Source organism: Vicugna pacos, chromosome 9 (assembly GCF_048564905.1).
Source record: "Vicugna pacos chromosome 9, VicPac4, whole genome shotgun sequence".
Lineage (NCBI taxonomy): Eukaryota > Metazoa > Chordata > Mammalia > Artiodactyla > Camelidae > Vicugna > Vicugna pacos.
In genome coordinates this window covers 3,944,374-3,964,399 of record NC_132995.1, presented here as the reverse complement: position 1 = coordinate 3,964,399, position 20,026 = coordinate 3,944,374, and the positions used below count along the sequence as shown (strand labels likewise).

At 40.5% G+C, this 20,026-nt stretch overlaps 1 protein-coding gene across 4 annotated transcripts; it reads right to left on the bottom strand.

Moving 5' to 3' along the window:
- Positions 1 to 1,213: 1,213 nt before the first annotated feature.
- On the bottom strand, positions 1,214 to 20,026 carry LOC102533272 (uncharacterized). 4 transcript variants are annotated; one of them, XM_072968484.1, is made up of 5 exons: positions 19,979 to 20,026; positions 18,786 to 18,906; positions 15,946 to 16,036; positions 14,129 to 14,255; positions 1,214 to 5,573 (listed from the first exon to the last, which is right to left on the bottom strand). In XM_072968484.1, the coding sequence occupies exons 3-5, from the start codon at positions 15,958 to 15,960 to the stop codon at positions 3,523 to 3,525; spliced, it is 2,193 nt and encodes a 730-aa protein (XP_072824585.1). In that variant the 5' UTR covers positions 15,961 to 16,036; positions 18,786 to 18,906; positions 19,979 to 20,026; the 3' UTR covers positions 1,214 to 3,522. The 4 variants fall into 4 exon arrangements, with proteins under 4 accessions (XP_072824585.1, XP_015098252.2, XP_072824586.1 ...); XM_015242766.3 differs by lacking the exon at positions 19,979 to 20,026 and adding an exon at positions 19,867 to 19,940; XM_072968485.1 differs by lacking the exon at positions 18,786 to 18,906 and having other exon boundaries at positions 19,979 to 20,020.

Sequence of the window (20,026 nt, the reverse complement as noted above, 5' to 3'; positions counted from 1 at the left end):
ATACCTAATGGAAATGTAACTGTTATAACTCGGTAATGTCCAGAATTGGGGAAGCTACATTAACTAGTTCCCATGAAACAGTCAGTAGGAATTCCTTGGGAATGGCAAATATACTCAATTTAGGGTGAACACTTAAAATGTTAAAGTTGTTTGTTCTGAAAGACATGAGATAATTCTTTCTTACATTCTATTTCCCAATTATCTTTTTCATTTTTATTCATTTTAACTTCCACATATAACTGCATGGTGGAGATTACACCAACAGTATGACCTTCCTCACCCTTTTCATAGCCTCACATTCACAGCCATGTGTTCTCCTAATTTCTCAGCTCCCTTGCAACAAGGCAAGGCCTTGAGACCAGTTTTGCCAAATAGGGTGTGACTGCCATCAGAATGACAAAATCCCTATTTCTTAGAAATCACAATAGCACAACCAACTTGCACTGTTACCAGTATACCCAAGAGAAGTGAAAACACACATCCACAAGGACTTCTTGTAAGAGGCTCACAGAAGCATTTTCCCTAGTAGCCAAGATGTGGCAAGAACCCAAAGCTCCATCAAATGATAAACTGTGGACCATTACTACTCAGCAACAAAAAGCGACGAGGCACTGACGAAAGTTACCATGTGGACGACCCCTGTAAACAGCAACCTAACTTAAAGAGGAGAGAAATACGGCCACAGATTATGACTTGATTTATATGACATGCCCCCAAAGTGCCACTTTCACGCAGAAAGTACCTTGCTGTTTCCTTGTGCCTCGGGATGGAATAGGGAGTAACTGCTAATGCGTGCAGGGGGGGTTGGTGAACAAGGAAAATACTGCGCTCGGGCCTTGTAAATATATAAATCCTACTGTACTGTGGACATAAAAATGGTGAATTTTATCATATGCAAGTTGTACCTCAACAAAACAAACATAGTCTAGTGTCTGCATATTGAATTCAGAAAACAGTTCTGATCCACTAGCCATGGCCTACAAGGTGCTGCAGATCTGAGTACCAGTTTCCATGGTATGAATGGAAGGAAGACAATATGAAAGGAATAAAGGCAAGAAAGCGAGGAACTGGAGAGTTACATCTTAAGGTAAAATTAACATGTTGAGTTTCCAGAATCCCCGTGATGCACCTGCACATTAGTGACACGTCTCTTGCTTCCACACTATGGGACTTTAGTTCATTATCTCGTATCATTCCAGCTCTCACACTGAACTTAAGATACAAGGAGTCTCTTTATTCATGTTTATAGAACACATGCTTTGCACCTCATTCCTCTATGTACACTTTCATGCCACACAAGTCTGAAAACAAGCCCATCCTCTGGGTTTTGCACTGGAGCAATAAAAAAGGAAATGCAAATTAAATACACAGATTGGGCTAAACAAGATTTTAAAAAGATGATAAATATGCTGAACAAAATAGAATGCTTCTATAGTTCAGAAATCATGAAATATAAAATGCTTATTAAAACTTCAAATGGAGATCTTTATACCCTTTCAAAAATGGCTTTTAAAAATTATTGAATCGTATTTACTGTCTGATAAACACTTATATTCATTAATTTTCAAAAAACAAGTATAAAAGTATCTTACACAATTTACCTAAATGGAATTTCACAACCATCTTCAACAATCATATTCACAATGGGATCTGTGTGTGCATCTGGAAAAGGAATGGAGTAAGTTTGGTATCACATGATGAAAATCAGAGTCTTTTCCCAAAACCAAGAATTTAGGAGTTGCAAGTGTAAACATTCAGTTTTATAAGGAAGAGTCTGACTGCATTCGTGAGGTCTGAATACAGACACCTTTAAGGCACAACAGACTCCTGCTCCCCTGCCCATGTGCACAGGGCAAGCTGGTAAGAGCCCGAGCGCTCCTCCCCTTGGCTGTAGTCGCCGGTTCGCACCACAAGCACATACCGTCACTCAGCCCGGTACCCGCCGTGAGGCGAGCCCAGCACCATTCTCTGCTCTCTCTAGCCATCTTTGCAACAACTGGGGAAGCCTGCCCTTCTCTCCCCAGGAAGCCTTCTTACGTGACAGCCATTCTCCTAAGACTTTAGTGTATGCCAGCATGAGTCCTGACATCCAAAATTTGAGTGGGGCTCCGTCCTGTTCCAGTGGAGTAAGCACATGTTCAAACTGACCAAAAAAACTGTTAGAGGGTGAATATATGAGCTATCAAAAAAGTTCTCATTATCTGTTCATTCTAAAGAGGACACTCATGAACACTGATCCTTTCAAATTATCTCCCTGAGTGCTCCAAGCACAAAAGTAGGCTGTTATCTTTACCTTTACTTCTGAAATGCTGTTAGATTTTCTTCTATTTTTCATATGCTTACTATATTTCTATTTTCATTTCAAGTAAAGGTACAGTCCATGAGTCTAACTTTGCTTCCCCCCACAAAAGGCATGTAGAAATATAATCATATTGTGTGTACCCATGAGTGGAGAGGCAGGTACTAGGGCAGGGAAAGAATCTGAATTTCCATTAGTATGGTATTTTTATTAGAGCCACAGAAATAATCTAGGATACATCATGGAGCATGTAACTGAAATGCAAGTTATGAATATACATTTTCAAAATTGTAAGTTGTCTGAATCTAACGTGAGAACAGATTGTTACAGATGCCCTTCAATCTAAAGAGCCAAATAACGTATTATTAGGGCTCATCTATTCTCTGCCACTCCCCATGCTCTCCAGTGTATGCCATGCTGTATCTTAAAATTGTCCTAGTTTTTCTAGGTCACCTGGATATGGATAAACCCCACCTAATGAGGTAGGTCCTTTCACCTTACCGACCCCTTCCCTGAGACCGTCATGGTGATGAATGAAAAGCATGTAATGAAACTATTACATCAACCGGCTTCAAACTTCAGGCTGCATGTCATCAACAGTAATGTAGCCCTTTCAAGAAACCTCAAATAACGGAATAAAAAAATTTTACAACCTGAAGGTAATTAAACCTTCCCACCGAAGTCCTTGCTACATCAACAGACGTAGGTTCCCCAGTATAAATTTTCTTATGTGTAGTCCATTGAGAGCAGTGGTTGGACAGTTTACCACCTTCATGACATTTGTCATGTTTCTGTCCAGTATGAATTCTGTGTGGTATATCCCGAGGTCGCTGCTTAAAGGTCTTGACACCTTTATGTAAGTTTCTACCTTATATGAATTCTTTCACGACCACAGAGGTATATATCTTTGATAAAGCTGATCAGTCATTACTTTTGTATGGTTTCTCTCTAGTAAGAATTCTGTTATGTTCCACAAGGCTTAAACTTTGCAGAACCTTTGCCATACATTACAGTTGTGTGGTTCCTCTCAAAAGATGTCTATTCTGACACCGAATGAGCGTGGGGCCTGGGTAAAGACTTTGCCACATCTGTACGTTTTATGTGATTTCTCTCCTTGATGGGGTCTCTAACTTTAAGGCTTCAACACTTACCTAAGTTTTATCTCAGTCACTGTATTTGTAAGGCTTCTTCCTACCATGAATTCTCTGATGATCCCCAAAGCTTCAGCTTTTAATAAAAGCATTGCCACATATGTCAGGTTTATAATGCTTCTTTTCAGTATGTATTTTCTGATGTCTAGCAAGGTTTGCAAATTGGGTAAAAGCTCTGCCACACTCAAGACATTTGTAAGGTTTCTCACCTGTGTGAATTATCCTATGTCGATTAAGATGGGAACGATCTGTAAACGCTTTGCCACACTCATTACATTCATGAGACTTCTCTCCCGTGTGTGTTCTCTCATGATGCCAAAGCTGTGAATTCTGGATAAAAGCTTTATCACATTTATTACATTTGTAAGGTCTTTCTCCTGTATGAATTCTCTGATGTGCCATAAGGCTTGAATGTTGGATAAAAGCCTTGCCACACACATTACATTTGAAAAGTTCCTCTCCAGTATGAGTCCTCTCATGACCCCAAGGTTGTGAATGCTGGGGAAGGGCCTTGCAGCACATGTCACATTTGTAAGGTTTCTCTCCGGTATGGGTTCTCTCATGATCACAAAGCTGTGAATGGTGGATAAAAGCCTTGAGACACACATTACATTTATTTGGGTTCTTTCCAGTATGCCTTCTCTGATGCCTACTAAGACTTGAAACTTGGGTGAAAGCTTTGCCACACTCATCGCATTTGTAAGGTTTCTCTCCAGTATGGATTGTCTTATGTTGATTAAGATTTGAATGTTTTGTGAAGGCTTTGCCACACTCAATACACAGATAAGGTTTCTCTCCAGTATGGATTCTCATATGTTGAGTAAGGATTGACCGCACAGGAAAGGCTTTGCCACATTCATTACACTTGTAAGGTTTCTCACCAGTGTGAATTTTCTCATGAATCCAAAGGAGTGAACGCTGAATAAATGACCTACCACATTCACTACATTTGTAAGGTTTCTCCCCAGTATGCAGCCTCTGATGACTTGCAAGGATTGAATTTCGACTAAAGACCTTGCCACAGACATCACATTTATATGGTTTCTCTCCTGTATGGATTATCTGATGGTTCCTTAGGGCTGAATGCACACTAAATGCTTTGCCGCACTCATGACATTTGTAAGGTTTCTCTCCAGTATGGGTTATCTTATGCTGAGTAAGGTTTGAACGCTTCCTAAAGGCCTTTCCACACTCAATACATAGGTAAGGTTTCTCTCCACTGTGGATTCTCTTATGTTGAGTAAGGCTTGAGCGCTTCCTAAAGGCTTTGCCACATTCATTACATCTGTAAGATTTCTCTCCAAAATGCATTGTCTGATGACTACCCAGGATTGATTTTCGACTAAAGACCTTGCCACAGACATCACATGTATATGCTTTCTCTCTTGTATGGATTATCTGATGTCGAGAGAGGTTTGAGCGCTGATTAAAGGTTTTGCCACACTCTTTACAGTTGTAAGGTTTCTCTCCAGTGTGAATTCTCTGATGACAGGCAAGGTGTGAATTTCGACTAAACACCTTGCCACATACATCACAATTATATGGTTTCTCTCCCGTATGGATTAACTGATGTCTACTGAGGTTTGAGCCATAAGGAAAGGTTTTGCCACATTCATTACATTTGTAAGGTTTTTCCTTGTATGCCTTCTGGTCTTGTGTCGGTACTGAAGGCGGCATAAAGTCATCCCCATATATATTAGAAATGCTGGTGTGCACACTAGGAGGAGTTCTTTGAAGTGGTGAAGCTGAGGCACTACTGTTGATCGATTTCACAGCTTGATCACATTCAAAAATTTTCTCTTCACTTTGAAATATCTGTAGTTCATCATGAAAGCTTAATGCAAGCTTACTTTCAATAGGTTTGTTTCCTGTATCCCTTCTACCATGTTGATCTCTTCTGTCAGTGAGATTTTTGTTATGGGTTATGGGCATTCCTTTGTCGTTTCTTTCATCATCTCTCCACTGACACTCAAAGACATGTATGTTTTCCTGGATTTCTCTGAAGTAAAAATCTCTGATTTCACAGCTTTTATGTCTTCCCAGCATCACTGTTTGGAATTCTTCTCCTATATCACTGTTTGCCTTTGGTTTTAATTTCTTGATCACATGTATATGAGAGATAGCTACAAAATATAAAGAACCATAGGTATCCTATTAATTACAGATCATAAATAAATATTTCATGTTGAAAATGTGATATTACACCAAAGGTAACACTTAATCCTGGGCAGTCATAAAACTTCCCAACTGTGATCTTCAAATTTTTAGGCACACTCAAGAAATAGGATTCTTTATTAAAGAAAGAATAATCACATGTAATTCTAATCTTAGGGTAGCCTAGTCAAACACCCTATGACAAAAACACACATGTTGTAAAAACGTATGTTAGCTCTCAAAGAAAGGGTATTTCCCACTATGACCTCAAAGCACAAACCGTTCGGCAGTAAACACACTGCTATCTCATAACTGAAGAGAAAAAAGTGATTCTACCCATTTTCTGCATAACTATTGTACATAAATACTAAAGAACAGACAATGTATTGTCATGGCAAATAATCCAAAATAAAGCTATCTCATGAGTAATCCAAATACCTGGCAGGTTAGAATTGCAAAACCATTACAGCACTGAGAAAATAAATTTATAAAAAAATTGATCTTGTTACATGTTACAAATCCACCTGTACCCTTTGAGACTAGGCATTTTACAACATCAGTAAGTGGTGTGTGTCTGATACGTCGCAAGATACACGCTGAAAGGTCATCTGTAAATCACAGCACAAACTGAGAAATAAAATATTCTAGTAAATCGTGATAAAACCAGCATAAGTAAGTAACCATATTATAGAAAATATACTCTGTGGAACTCTAAATATTCCCCCCCAAGAATAAAGGAAGGATTTATATTCTAGAAGGAGCACACAAAGTGAGAGCCTGGAAATATGTTGAAATCACTGACTTCTGCAATATCACGTCAAGAAAACACATAACGTTATAAAGAAGAATTGGAGAAAGAAGTCAGAAGGCACAAGTATGATTTCATGACGGCAGCTACGCCACAGTCAATTAATACCGATATTCTACTCTATGGGTGACCAAAATACTGTCCTCGGAAGAAAGGAAGAACCGTCAAGTAGCACAATACTGTCCCATTTTAAACTACTGCAATTATACTGACTATGAGGCAAAAACAGAAGAGCCTTAAAAATGGAGAGAGTGTGATGTTGCAGGGAGAAAGCAGGTTTACATCTATTAGAGCACATGCTGAGAAATTTACTAAACTGAGCATCTCATGAGTTCCACTTCCAGGCATATATTCAACATACAGAGATACTCCAGGATACCTGCAAGAATGTTCCTAGCAGGACATGGAAGAAAAACCAAGAAAGTGCCATCAAGAGGACATGGATGAGTTTCTTGTATACACACACATGCAGATACACGTAATCTTATCAATAGGAGCAAAATAAGGTGACCATGATTTCAAAATGATGATTTCCTGGTTAGGTGGCCAGAGAATTTGTTTGGAGAAACCAAGTTAGCAGAAGGCATTTACTAAGGTCTGAGAATTTAAAGATGTGAACATGTTAGTTAAAAAATAAAATAATTTTACTAAATAAAACACTACTTAAATATTTTTAAAAAGAAATTTAACAATTTTGTTAAGTAAACTTTTTAGGATAAGAAACTCTTTGTTTGGTATTAAATATAACAGTGCCCCTTTTTCTGGGGTCTCTAATTACTTGAACTCATATAATGTATCTCTCAACACAATTTTTGCCATATAAAAGACATGAGGAGTGATGTCAGCAAGAGAGCAGACCAGTGAACTCCAGGCAATGAGTCCCAAATGGCGACACCAAATTAACAAGAATAGAAGACCACACACACACACAAAAAACCCTTTGGGGAAACTCTATAAACCAGTAATGAAGCTGCAGCTCTCCACCAAATGCCCTACCCCAAAATACTCAACTGAAGTGTCAGAAAGTTCCTAATTTGTGTGCCTTTGACTCACTTGCTCCCCAGCACACTGCCGAGAGACGGAGCAGGAGAAAGCTTCCCAATTCCCACTCCTTCCATAGGAGGACATGCAAATCACAATCGCTATGAGCGTATCACCTCACACCTGTCAGGATGACAATCATCAAAAAGACAAGAGACAACAGGCACTGGGGAGGGTGTGGAGAAAAGGGACCCCAGTGCAGCGCTGGTGGGAGTGTAAATCGGTGAGGCCACTACAGAAAAGAGTATGAATGTTCCCCAAAATATTACACAACAAACAAACAAACCCAAAACTACCATACAGTATATATGGCAGTCCCATTTCTGGGTATGTAATAAAAGGAAAAGAAATCACTATCTCAAAGAGATACTGAAGGCCCATGTTGTTGCAGCATTATTTACAACAGCCTAGACACGGAAATAACCTAAGTGCCCAAGAGCATATAAATAAATTTTAAAATGTTACCCACACAATGGAATATTATTTAGTGATAAAAAATAAGTAAATCCTGCTGTCTGTACCAACATGGACAGACCTTCAGGGCATTATGCTAAGTGGAATACGTCAGCAGAGAAATACAAATACAGCGTGACCTCACTTATATCACATATATGTGGAATCTTAAAACATAAACAAAGGCAAAACAATTAGAAAAAGAGTAGAATAGTGGTTGCAAGGGCTGAAGATTGGCAGTTCTGGTTATAAGGTAAGTTCAAGGAATCTAACATACAGCATGGTGACTATAGTTAACATTATATTATATTATATTATATACTTGAATTTGTTAATAAGACAGTAGACGTTAAATGTTCTTACCACACACACACACAGATGTAATTATGTGAACTGATGGATGTGTTAACCAAGCCGTGGTAATTATTTAGCAATATATATGTATATCAAATCATCACTCTGTACTCTAAATTCACACCATGTTAATTCTATGTCAATAAAGGTGGAAAAAGAGAAAATATAAAGGAATGCACAAAAGAGATCCCAGTTTGTCATGTAAATAAGAAGAATTAAAAAAAAAAAAAAGCAGAGAAGAGAAAGGAGGAAAAAGAAAAACCGGGGAAAAAAAGATCCCAGAAGAACAAAATACAGCCAAAGCTACAGAAGGAAGGGAATAAGAATAAGATTAAAGGTAAAGGGACTTGAGAATAAAAAAACTACAGACAATCACAAAACTAAAAGTTTTGTTCTTTGAAAACACACAAAATTTATGGAGTGAGATTAAGAAAAAATTGGAAGACTTAAACACCTAAAATCAGAAATAAAAGGGGGAACATTACAAATGATTACAACTGATTGTACAGAAATCAAAAGGACTGTAAGAGCATACTATGAAAATTCCATGTGTAAATAAATACTGGATAACCAAGGAGAAATGGATAAATTTTTGGCAACACAACCTCTGAAGACTGAACAATGAAGGAATACAAAAACTGAGACTTATACCTAGTAAGGAGACTGAATGACTAATCAAAAACCATTCAACGGAGGAAAGCCAGATAGCTTCACTGCTGATTTCTACCCAACACTTAAAAACAATTAACATCAATCTTCCTCAAACACTTCCAAAAAACCCTGAAACTCCAAACTCATTCTATGAGGCTAGAATTACTGCACATACTAAAGCAGAAAAAGACACTACAAGAAAACCAGACGAGTACTTCTGATGAATACTGATTAAAAAATCACAAATAAAGTGACAGAAAACAAACTCTACCATGACCAAGGGGGATTTATTTCTGGAATGCAGACGGTCCAACATATAAAGACTTCAAATCAATTCAATTCTGCACATTAATAGAATGAAAGAGAAAAAAGCTACACGACCATCTCAATTGACACAGGAAAACCATTTGACAAAAGTTAAAAACACTCAATAAAGTGGAATACAAAACAACTACCTTGGCACAAGAAAGGGCATATATTAAATGCTCACAGCTAACATACTCAAGGTTGAAAGATTGAAAGCTTTTCCTCCAAAATCAGGAATGAGACAATGATACATGTTCTCACTATCTGTATAAACATACTATAAAAAAAAAATTATTAGAAGTCCTAGCTAGAATAGGCAGAAAAAGAAATGAAAGGTATCCAGATGGAAAAAGGGAAGAAAATTATGTTTTCAGCTGACATGATCTGAAAAGGAGAAAATCTTGAAGATTACACACACACACACACAAAACCCTGCTAGAACTAGTGAATGAATTCAGAAAAGTTGCAAGATATAATATCAACATATAAAAATCAATTGTGTTTTTATACATTAATGATGAAAGAAAATAGAGAAAACAATTCTACTTGCAATAGCACCAAAGAATAAACACTTAGGTACAACCTTAGCAAAGAAGATTTGTATACTGTAAACTAAAAACATTGCTGAAAAGTATTAGAAAAGACACAAATAAATGCAAAGATATCCCAAGTTCATGGACTGGAAGACAATATTGTCAGGATGCCAACACTACCCAAAGCGATTAACATACTCAACTGAATACCTAGCAATATTCCAAGCGTTTCTTATAGAAATAGATAAATCATCCTAAGGTGCATATAAAATCTCAATCCCAAGTCCAGGATGTCACCTGGGCTTCTGACCAATAGCCTACCGACCAGAGGTTCCAGCTATTTGTCAAGAATGTCTCACAGAACTCAGAGAAACATTTTATTTACTAGATCGCCAGTTTATCATAAAGGATATAACTCAGGAACAGCCAGATGGAGGAGACGCATGCGGCAAGGTATGGGGAAAGGGTTTGGAGTTTCCATGCCTTCCCCCAGTTCACCAATCTCCTGAAATCTGTGTTCTCCAACCTGAAAGCTCTCAGAATCCTCTCCTTTTGGATTTTCATGGAGGCTTTATCACACAGGTGTGCCTGATTAAATCAGTGACCACTGGTGAGTAAGCACGATCTCCAATACCTCTTCCCTCCAAGAAATCAGGGGTTAGACCGAAAGCTCCAACCTTCTAATCACACAGCTGGCTCCCCCTAGCAACCAGCCCCCTATCTTTAGGGAATTTCCAAAAGTCACTTTATTATCATAAACTCAGTTGTGACTGAAAGGGGTTTGTTAGGAAGAACAAGACACCCATTTTAGCTTCATGGCTCTGAAGTAATTTCAGAGACTGAGGACAAAACACCAAATATTCTAACAAAAGATGCTCCCACTGCTCTTATCGCTCAGGAAATTCCAAGGGTTTTGGGAGCTCTGTGCAGAAATGGGGAAGAGGGTGCTCCTCAGAAACAAACCACGCTGGCACCCAGATCTGACTTCCAGGCTCCAGAACTCTGAGAAATACACTTCTGTTGTTACCAAGCCACCCAGTCTATGGAACTTTGTTACAGGAATATGGCAGAAACTGACTAAGAGAACTATGATCTAGCAACTTCATTTCCTGGTATTCGTAACAAAGAAACTGAAAGCAGGATCTGGAAGAGATCTGCATACCCATATTCACAGAAACATTTTATTTCCAGTAGCTAAGAGGTGGAAGCAACTCAAAAGTCCACTGATGGATGAATGCACAAAAAAAGCAGGTTGTATATTCAGCCAAAAAAAAAAAAAGACTCACATCCTATCATTTGCTACAATATGGATGAAACTCGAGGATGTTACGTTAAATTAAATACGCCAGTCAAAAAAATACTGTATGAATCAATTTATGTGAGGTATGAAAAATAGTCAATTTCATGGAAACAAAGTGTTTGCTAGGGGCTGCTGAGAGGAGTTAAAGAGGGAGAAATCAAGTGAGTTTAAATACTCACTGTCATCAATTGAATCTATATTCAAACAACCAGTCAAAGGTGGTATATTTTTTAACTCTTCTAAGCTCAAATGATGTAAAACGTTATGAAAGTTATTGGACACAATAAAAAAAGAGTCAAGAGGTCAGGGGTGCTCCTACTGTTAATGCTGTGTATTAGCAGATACACAGTTATGAATCAATGATAATGCAAACTTTCATCCAAAATGCATAAATAAGACTTCATAAATATCGTGAGAACGAAAGTAATCTTATGGAGAAAATAAGCGGGGAAGGACCTGTATTAATTGGCACTGTAAGCAGCAGCAGTTTCGGGCAGACACATTTTCTGGCCGTGGCGTGAGGCCAATGGAGGGGATCCACGTGCAGAGACGCAGAGAACAACGTCCACGGCAGACAAGCCCGAGCACAACAGTCAGCCCCAGCAGGTGGGACAGCAGGGACCAGGTGCACTGTACATGCAGTTCACAGAAACAAAGATGGGGGACAAGACAGTCCTCCTGTGTTCACTCAGGGTGCAATTTCCAGAACTTTAGATTTTGCAGGAAATAAGAGGTGTTAGAAACAACAGTGGAGAAGTTCAGTAAGTACCAGAAATGAGTTAAGCTTCCTGTAAGATACAATGATATATACAAGTATCAATTCAGCATATCTACATGGACAGGATAGATCTAGACAGGGAGCATAATTATTAGAATATAGCAGTCATGCCCCAAAATACTCAGAGAAATTTACACAAAACTCAAGAAATTGTGTATAGAAAATTGAAAACATACAATAGAAAAAACAATGAATTTTATATAACAGATTATGGCAAGTCAACTTAATGGTATTTCTGGGATTAAGAATGACAATAAAAATATATATATTCTCAAGATATTAAAAATTCCCAATATAAAAATGGTAATAACTTTAATTTGGAAAGTGTAACTTAATATTTGATACTAAGCTAGGGAAAAAGAAGTAGAAGGAATTAATATGCTTTCAAAATTTTATGGACCAAGTGTAGGATTTAGGGAAACTACTGCTAACCCACACCCTCAACTCAAAAGGCAATACCATAAAATAAAGAATACAACACCAACTCCCCCATTCCTCCTCCCACACACTGCAAATATGAAACAAAGACTGAGAGTACCATGAAATATACGGACCTGATGATGAAATAAATAAAAGTCAAGTTCATTCATAACACATAGAAATGTACAGGATGAAAGCGGCGGGGGCTTACACACAACAAATTTCGGTACTTCATTCGGCAGCAAGCAACTTCCTGAATTCCCTCACTAAGAGGCTTCAAGATAATATTTGTTGAGGTAGAGTGAACAATGGCACACACAGGGGTTAACAAATGTGGTACAGACAACAGTTTAACTAGCCAACAGCCTCAGAGATAGGAGGAAGTGAACTTGAAAAATGCTGTCCCTACCAGAAATTCCCGTATTATTTATCGTGGCACAAAGGGGATGATCATTAACATATGTGGACAGCACTGCCATGGTGCCCTTGAGAGATGCTTTTGTGACACTCCTCCAAACTGTGAAGATTACTGAAAACACCTATTAGTCAGGCTCTCCTGACGCCTTCTATCCCAGTATCCTGGGACACGCTGACCACTCTAAGTGGCTTCAAGTGGTGCTTCCGAATATAGTAGGACAACACTGCCAACACATGAATGAAAGTATTCTCCATCAGAAATTTTGTTACCAAGTAAACCTGCTCCATAGAAGTCCACCAGAAATCATTCATTACCTAAAGGTGGATTATCACAGCAAAAAAAAAAAAAAAAGGATAACATTTCAGACCCAAGGAATGTGTTTTCCCATCTCCTGATTAAGTCTTCCAAGTTCAGCAAATGGGGATGGAACCGGGATCAGTCCAGGGGTTAAGACTGCGGAGGTGCCAACTCCGATCAATATGGACTAAGAACCGAGCATCTCTAATGGAATCAAGAACAGAGAGACCAAAGGGAAAAGAGACCCTTTGAAACAGCCCATCCCGTGCTCCTCAAAGTCAAGGAACCAAAGAGTTCCCAGGGGCCGGATGATGTTATGACGACCATGGTAAAGACTTTGTCTTTGTCTGTGTTGGAGCTGCAGCACCACTGAAGGGTGAAAAGATAAATTTTACATGTTGAGGACAGAGTGATAAATAGGGGAGAAGAAAAATTTTCTCTAGGAGTTCACAAGAAATAAACTTCTGTTTTCCCACAGAACTCTTCCACTTGAGGAAAGTTCCCAAACACTATTCATGATACGGTTTCCTCTCTTTCTGAGTCTGACCTGTGTTCGCACCTTTGATACATTCTTACCCATTTGGCTGGGGTTTTTTTTGGTATTTTCATTGCATTCTCCAGAGTCCAGAGCTCTTTCCCTGGCTCCAAAACAGAGTTAATAGTCACAAGAGAAACAGAAATTAGTAATTATAAAAATGAAAATAAAAAAGAACATGGTGTACTGTGGCATTTCCAGAATCCCAGCTCCTTGTTCAGCTGAGAAGTGAGGACATCACAGATTGGTCTGAAAGACATTTCACAAATTCACCTACTGCCTCCTTCCTTCTGAATGCATAGGGGACAGTATAATATATAGATATCTAGCTTTCTTCTAAAAACAACTGAATCAAAAGCACAGGGGTAGAAAGCAGGGAATTCAATATTTTTAAAGTTTGCCATTTGTAATACTTTAGCTCTGGAACAACTCTTAGTATATCATGAAGTGGGCAGACGCCCTGAAGAAAAGCAAGTTTAAACTCCTGATGTTGAACCAAGAAGCTTTTCATGTCTGAGTCAACGGAGCTTTGAGCGCAGTCAAGCAAAACGGGGGCTCCCAAAAGGCACACAGGGAAAATGCAAAGACACCCAAGGGCAGATTCCAACTTCTAAAGGGGAGTTCTCTCACCCAGGGAGAGCAGGTTCCTGCAGGTCTCCAACATCACGTCCCTGTACAAAGCCCTCTGAGCAGGGTCCAGGCACTCCCACTCCTCCTGGGAGAACTTGATGGCCACATCCTTGAAGGTCAACCCTTCCTGAAATGAAAAATACATCTCACCAAGGGGCCATGAGGAGAGCTCTTATCGTCACACAAAATGAGGAGAGGCTCACTGGGTTGAAGAGTGTGTTCTGACAGACCCATGTAAAGATATGCTGAGCAAGTTACGTGCCTGAAATGTTAATTTCTTTGCTTCCGTAAGAGATTACGACATCCTCCAAATAAGTGTGGATCGCTGATTTTTGTGGACAATACATGAAATATACAAGTAAGAACGCAACACAGACTGTACACAGGAGTGTTAGATGTTCTGTTCCACACACCGAGTGATATTCAGTATGCAGATAAGCTAGCGCATGAGTGGTGTCTTCGGAGATGACTAAGTCCACAGTGGCTTTAAAGAAAGATCAGGATCCTAAAATTGTGATGAGGATAACAAGAGCAATGACGAAGTGCGTCTGAACACTTCCTGTGCGCTAAGCATCACTCTTACTATGTTACATACATTAACTCAACATTGTATGTAATTAACTTAAATATTATTGAGGTTGGGCCCCAAACATAACAGCTCATCAGAGAAAGATCTGTTCCCACCTTACTAAGGAGAAAACTGGGTCACAGACACTCGGAGAAAACTGGGTCACAGCCACTCGTAAGAAACTCACCTCAGATCAGATAGCTAAGAAATGACATAGTAAGCACCTGAATGCAGGTAGTCAGCCTTCAGAATCGAAACTAAAGAATCAAAAAGTTAAGTAGAGCATTAAAAGTACACTGACAGAGGGTTCCCTGAGAAAAGCTGAAACAAGTCCTAGGTTAACAACATGCAAATGCATGAAAAATGATTATCTATGCCTACGTACACATCTACACATGTTACCATTCTTACTACTAAATGATTCGTGTGATGGATATAATTTCAATTGCTAAAAAATAGAAAACTTATTTATAAAATGATGTCTTTTATAAAAAACATGGACTTGCACATCCATGAACTCAGGCACATACATGTATTTTTTATTTTTAGGCACACACGTGTAAACACACAATTCACTAGAGTAGCTGTCTCTCAACATGTTTTTGATTTTTAAAATTATCATTTTTATTCAGATGCATTTCAGCATCTGTGGGACAATGAAAATGTACAAACTGTACTTAATTTAGTTTGTCAACATTCTTCTATTGTAGGCTAGCAAAAACCTGGTACAAACACAAACAAATGTATAATACTTTAATCTCTAGAAAATACATATATTCAAAAATATAAATACAATTTTATCCATTTAAATTTAGATATGTAGTTAATAACAAGAGCTAAAGAGAGTTTATTTCACTAGCAAAATATTGATTCAATATATACAAGATCTTGTGATAGCACATAGCAAAAAAAAATGTAACAATGAATATATGTATGTTCATGTATAACTGAAAAATTGTGCTCTACACAGGAATTTGACACATTGTAAAATGTAACAATAAAAAATGTTAAAAAAAGTAAAAAAAACAAAGTTGGAAAGGTTATTAGTGGTATATATTAATATAACAGATTAAGAAAAAAATCATCAAAATAGAGGTGAAAAATTCTTGGATAATTAAAAATCCTGACAAAAAGAATATTGAAAGAAAACTTTTATTGAGCAAGAACATACTTCATAGAAGACCGGCAAATTCAAAGAAGGGCATTTCAGGAAGGACTGATGAAACAATCAACTAAAAATATGAGTTACCTGAGAAAGAGCCATTCCTGACTTCTTTGCTATCCTCTTCCTCCTCTGCTGGGCTTATTCCTCGGGGAACATGAGTCTTCAGAAGTCAATCCTGAAAGTTAGAAGATGCTGCTTAATGCTGAGAACCAACACACTCTTCCCTGTGCCACAACCACACACACAGGGAAGACCTCACCACGTGGAACAGATAGTCCTCTGCTGCCCACTGTCACAGGAGGGACTCAGGACAGGAATCTCCACACGCAGACCAACAAGGGAGTTTCCCCACACTGTCCTCAGATCACTCTCCCCTCCTGGTGAGCCCCTTCCCTACACAGCAGCAGTGGGCACCTCAGCTGGACCTGACAGCCCCCTTCAGGTCACAGACCAGGCCCTGACCCATCCCCACGCAGAGCAGAACCCCCTCCCTCTCAGACCGGATCTCAGCCCTCAGGATGGGAGGACTCAGAGTCAGGATGCTTAGTGAGAGACCCAGACTGGAATCACTGGGCCCCTTAAATATTATTGCGGTTGGACCCCACACAGACTGAATGGGAATTTCTGGTCTGAGGGTACAAAACATCCGTATGAAAAATGCCTCATCGATCTAATGTGAAACTCAAGAGGAGGTGAGCCCAGCACACCTGGCACGTTCTTCTTTCCCAGCTTTACTGAGGTATAACAGAATATAGGTATAAATGAATAAAAATGGTGTACATATAACATGTACAATGTGACTATCTGACAGACGTATCCGCTGTGAAACAATGATCACAATCAAGTAATTTCCACTTCCATTAACCACAATTACCATTTTGTGTCTGTGTGGTGTTACTCTCTCTGCAAATTACAAGGCTGCAGAAACACAGTGTGATTAAGTACAGTCAGCAAGCTGTACATTAGAAGCCCAGACTTACTAATTTTACTACTGAAAGGTTAAACCCTTTGGCCAACATGTCCCCATTCTCATCAACTCCCAGACCTCGGTACCCACCATTCTACCCTCTGGTTCTATGAGTTTAACTTTCTTAGTTTCCACATATAAGTGAGATTATACTGCATGTCTTTCTCTGCCTGGCTTAGTCTACTTAGCATAATGCTCTCCACGTTCATCCACGGTGTCGTAAATGGCAGGACCCTTCATTTTTAAGGCTGAATAATAGTTCATAGTGTATATACCACATTTATCTGTCACTAAACTGTCCTGTTTTTTAGTTGCTATGAATAATGCAGTGTCGCTCATGGGAGTACAAGTATCTCCTTCCAAGTAATGATTCTGTTTCCTTTGGGCAAACAGCCAGAATGGGATGGCTAGACTGTCTCCCTGCCTTATTTTTAATTTTTGAAGAAACCTCCACATTGAGGCCCTAGAACAGTAAGTGGAGGCTAGAAGACTTGAGGGAGGAAACACAAGCGAGGCACAGAGAGAGAACACTTTTCTTCCTCAAGTCACCTAATTGGGAAAGTTCCATCACCGCCATACTACAGAAGACAACAGAGAAGTGTGTGTGGAGGGTGAGTGTGTTGGGTAGAAACGCAAGCTCCTTTCTATAACATGACCCCCTTAGCTTACTGCTTTCTGTTCATTAACTGCTGGGCACTGGGCCACCTGGTGAGTATGAACAGGGCTTTTCCTCTATTTGCTGAATTTCCCTGCAATTACTAGGACTCTAACTCCCTAAACAATGCTCCCAATCCTGTCTCCAAATTCCCTTCCCAGGATAGTGTCTCTCCTCATTACTTCCACATCTAGTTTAAAACATCTTGTTCATCTGCTCCCCAGCTGCCTTGTGACTGGAGAGTGTGTGTGTGTGCGCGCGCGCGTGTGTGTGTGCTGTTTTGGGACAGATGTGGAGGGAACGGTAGAGAAACCAGTGCTGGCCCGGCAGGAAGAAAGCAGCAGCTGCATTTTTGTGCTTCAATTCACTAGGGTGTTGACAGCCCCCTGATTTCTGGGACAATCTTTCCCCAAGTTGTAGGGCCTTACAGCTCCTCTCATGTTGCGCCTGGAGACTCATCCCTAGCAGGTCCTTCCTGTTAAATCTTTCTGCCATCTGCAACTTAAGACTCAATGTTTCCCTTCTGGATTCAAACAAAGTCTCATGGGGCCCAACACACTCCCCAAACACCCCATAATGATCCCTCATCCTGCTATGAAGCCCCACAAAACATTCCCAGCCTTAATAACTCATGCATTTAGATGGACTAGTGCACACAAAGACATGCAGGACCCAAAAGATCCAAGTCACCATATTGTCATTCAGTGACCTCAGCCCAAACATCTCCAAAGCTACTAATAAGACAGATGTCTCCAAAGAGCCCCAGTGAGACTGCCACATCTTCAAAGAAAACACTCCAAATTCTCTTTAGTACCTTCCAAAATGCTACTGTTAACTTCCTTCACTTGGAATTCAAAATATCTCAGACACCAAAGGATACCCACAAAACGACCTCTGGTATTTCCCCTACAGTTACTCTATGGGATGTGTGATGATACTTGCCATCCCAAAAGATCCCACAGAAGTCACCAAATGGAATGGATTCTGTCGGACAACGTCTGGGCGCCCCTCAGGACCCAGGAACCCACCCTCCTGTGCAGAGAGCTCCCTGTGGGCTCCTTGGTTCTAACAACATCACAGGACACATTTCCCTTCGCCAAATCCACTGTCTTCATTCCCCTGCAGTGTGGTCATGAGTCACTCAATTAAACTCACAAGTGCAAACTTCAGTCTAAGCAGCTGTGTCCCAGGGAACCTGAGCTAAGACACTATGGTACCCCACATCATTCCATGCTGCCCACAACCACACTTTGTACAGGTGCACACACCACCCACTGGGCTCATGTGGAGGCCCACACTTACTTCTAAATCCCTCCTGCAGACTCCTAAAGGCTCCCCACCACTTCCTCTACTTTTCCTCCTCTCTTCCACACATGCAGGAGCAAACAGGGCTGAAAGGCACAGGGACCTCTGGGCACAGGCACTGCAAAAGATAAGCACACAAGCTTCAAATGGAAGGATACTGCGGCATTCAGTACGCAGATCAAGAAGCTGGCCCTTCTGGGAAAACACTGAGAGAGGTCAGCTTAGAAATAAGCTGTGAGTAAACTTCTTCATGAATAGGTGGGCTCTGTTGGAAGGTTTCAGGTTAATCCTGCCCATCCTTCATCATTTGCAGAGAACAGTCAAGAGGGACTTGAGGGGAAAATCTACTTAATAGCTCACAGCTCACCATTTTAATAGGTCACATAAAAGGGAAGAAAACAGATTAGACTGACTGACTAGTTTTCAACTGTTAGATCACTGACATCCTTACCAAGTACCAAATAGGCCCTCACCCATCTTCTACGTTGTCATTTGTTCTTTCTTTTTTTCTCCTCAGTTTTTCCATGTCTCTGTCAGCCACTCTGTTCCTGCTTTTCCTGATCCCCCTCGCCCACATATTTACAGGGATGGCGACTAAGTTGTTCTCTCTCCCAGAAGAACACATTTTCCAGACGTTTGGAATGTGGGACGTAACAATACCGGGGGGTCACACGGCTGGCCCAGGTCCCCTCCCCCCACGCGGGGTGGGGGAAGGGCTGACTACCAAGGGGAGGCCCGCGGAGCAGAAGAACCGGCCTGAGGACGACGCGGGGACAGAAGGGCTGGGAGGGAGGGGATCCCAGAATCCCGGGACCCGGGAGAAGACGCGGCCTCACGGGAGCGGGGCGGCCGGCGCTGCCCTCCAGGGGCCGAGAGGGCGAGGCTGGGGGCGTGAGTCCACCTCGCGGAAGAGGACGTTACACAGAAGGGGGCGGAGGGAGTATAGGGTTCTGAGCAGGAAAATATCAGGAAAGGCAGTGTCAAAAGGCAGAAAAGCCAAGGGCAGGAACCAGCCTCAGAGCGGTTTCAAGCCCAAAGGAAAAGATCCCCCACCTGGAGCGGCGCCGTCGGGACTTACGTGGCCGGAGGGCCGGGTGCTGGGATTTTAGGTTCGCAGTGACTCCCACACCCTGAGGACGGAGGAAGGGGGACCACGCAGCACAGATTTACATTAGAAAGGAGGAACTTACGCTCTCCTGTGTGACCTTCTCTCCGCGCTCTCCGTTTCCGGGTCCTTT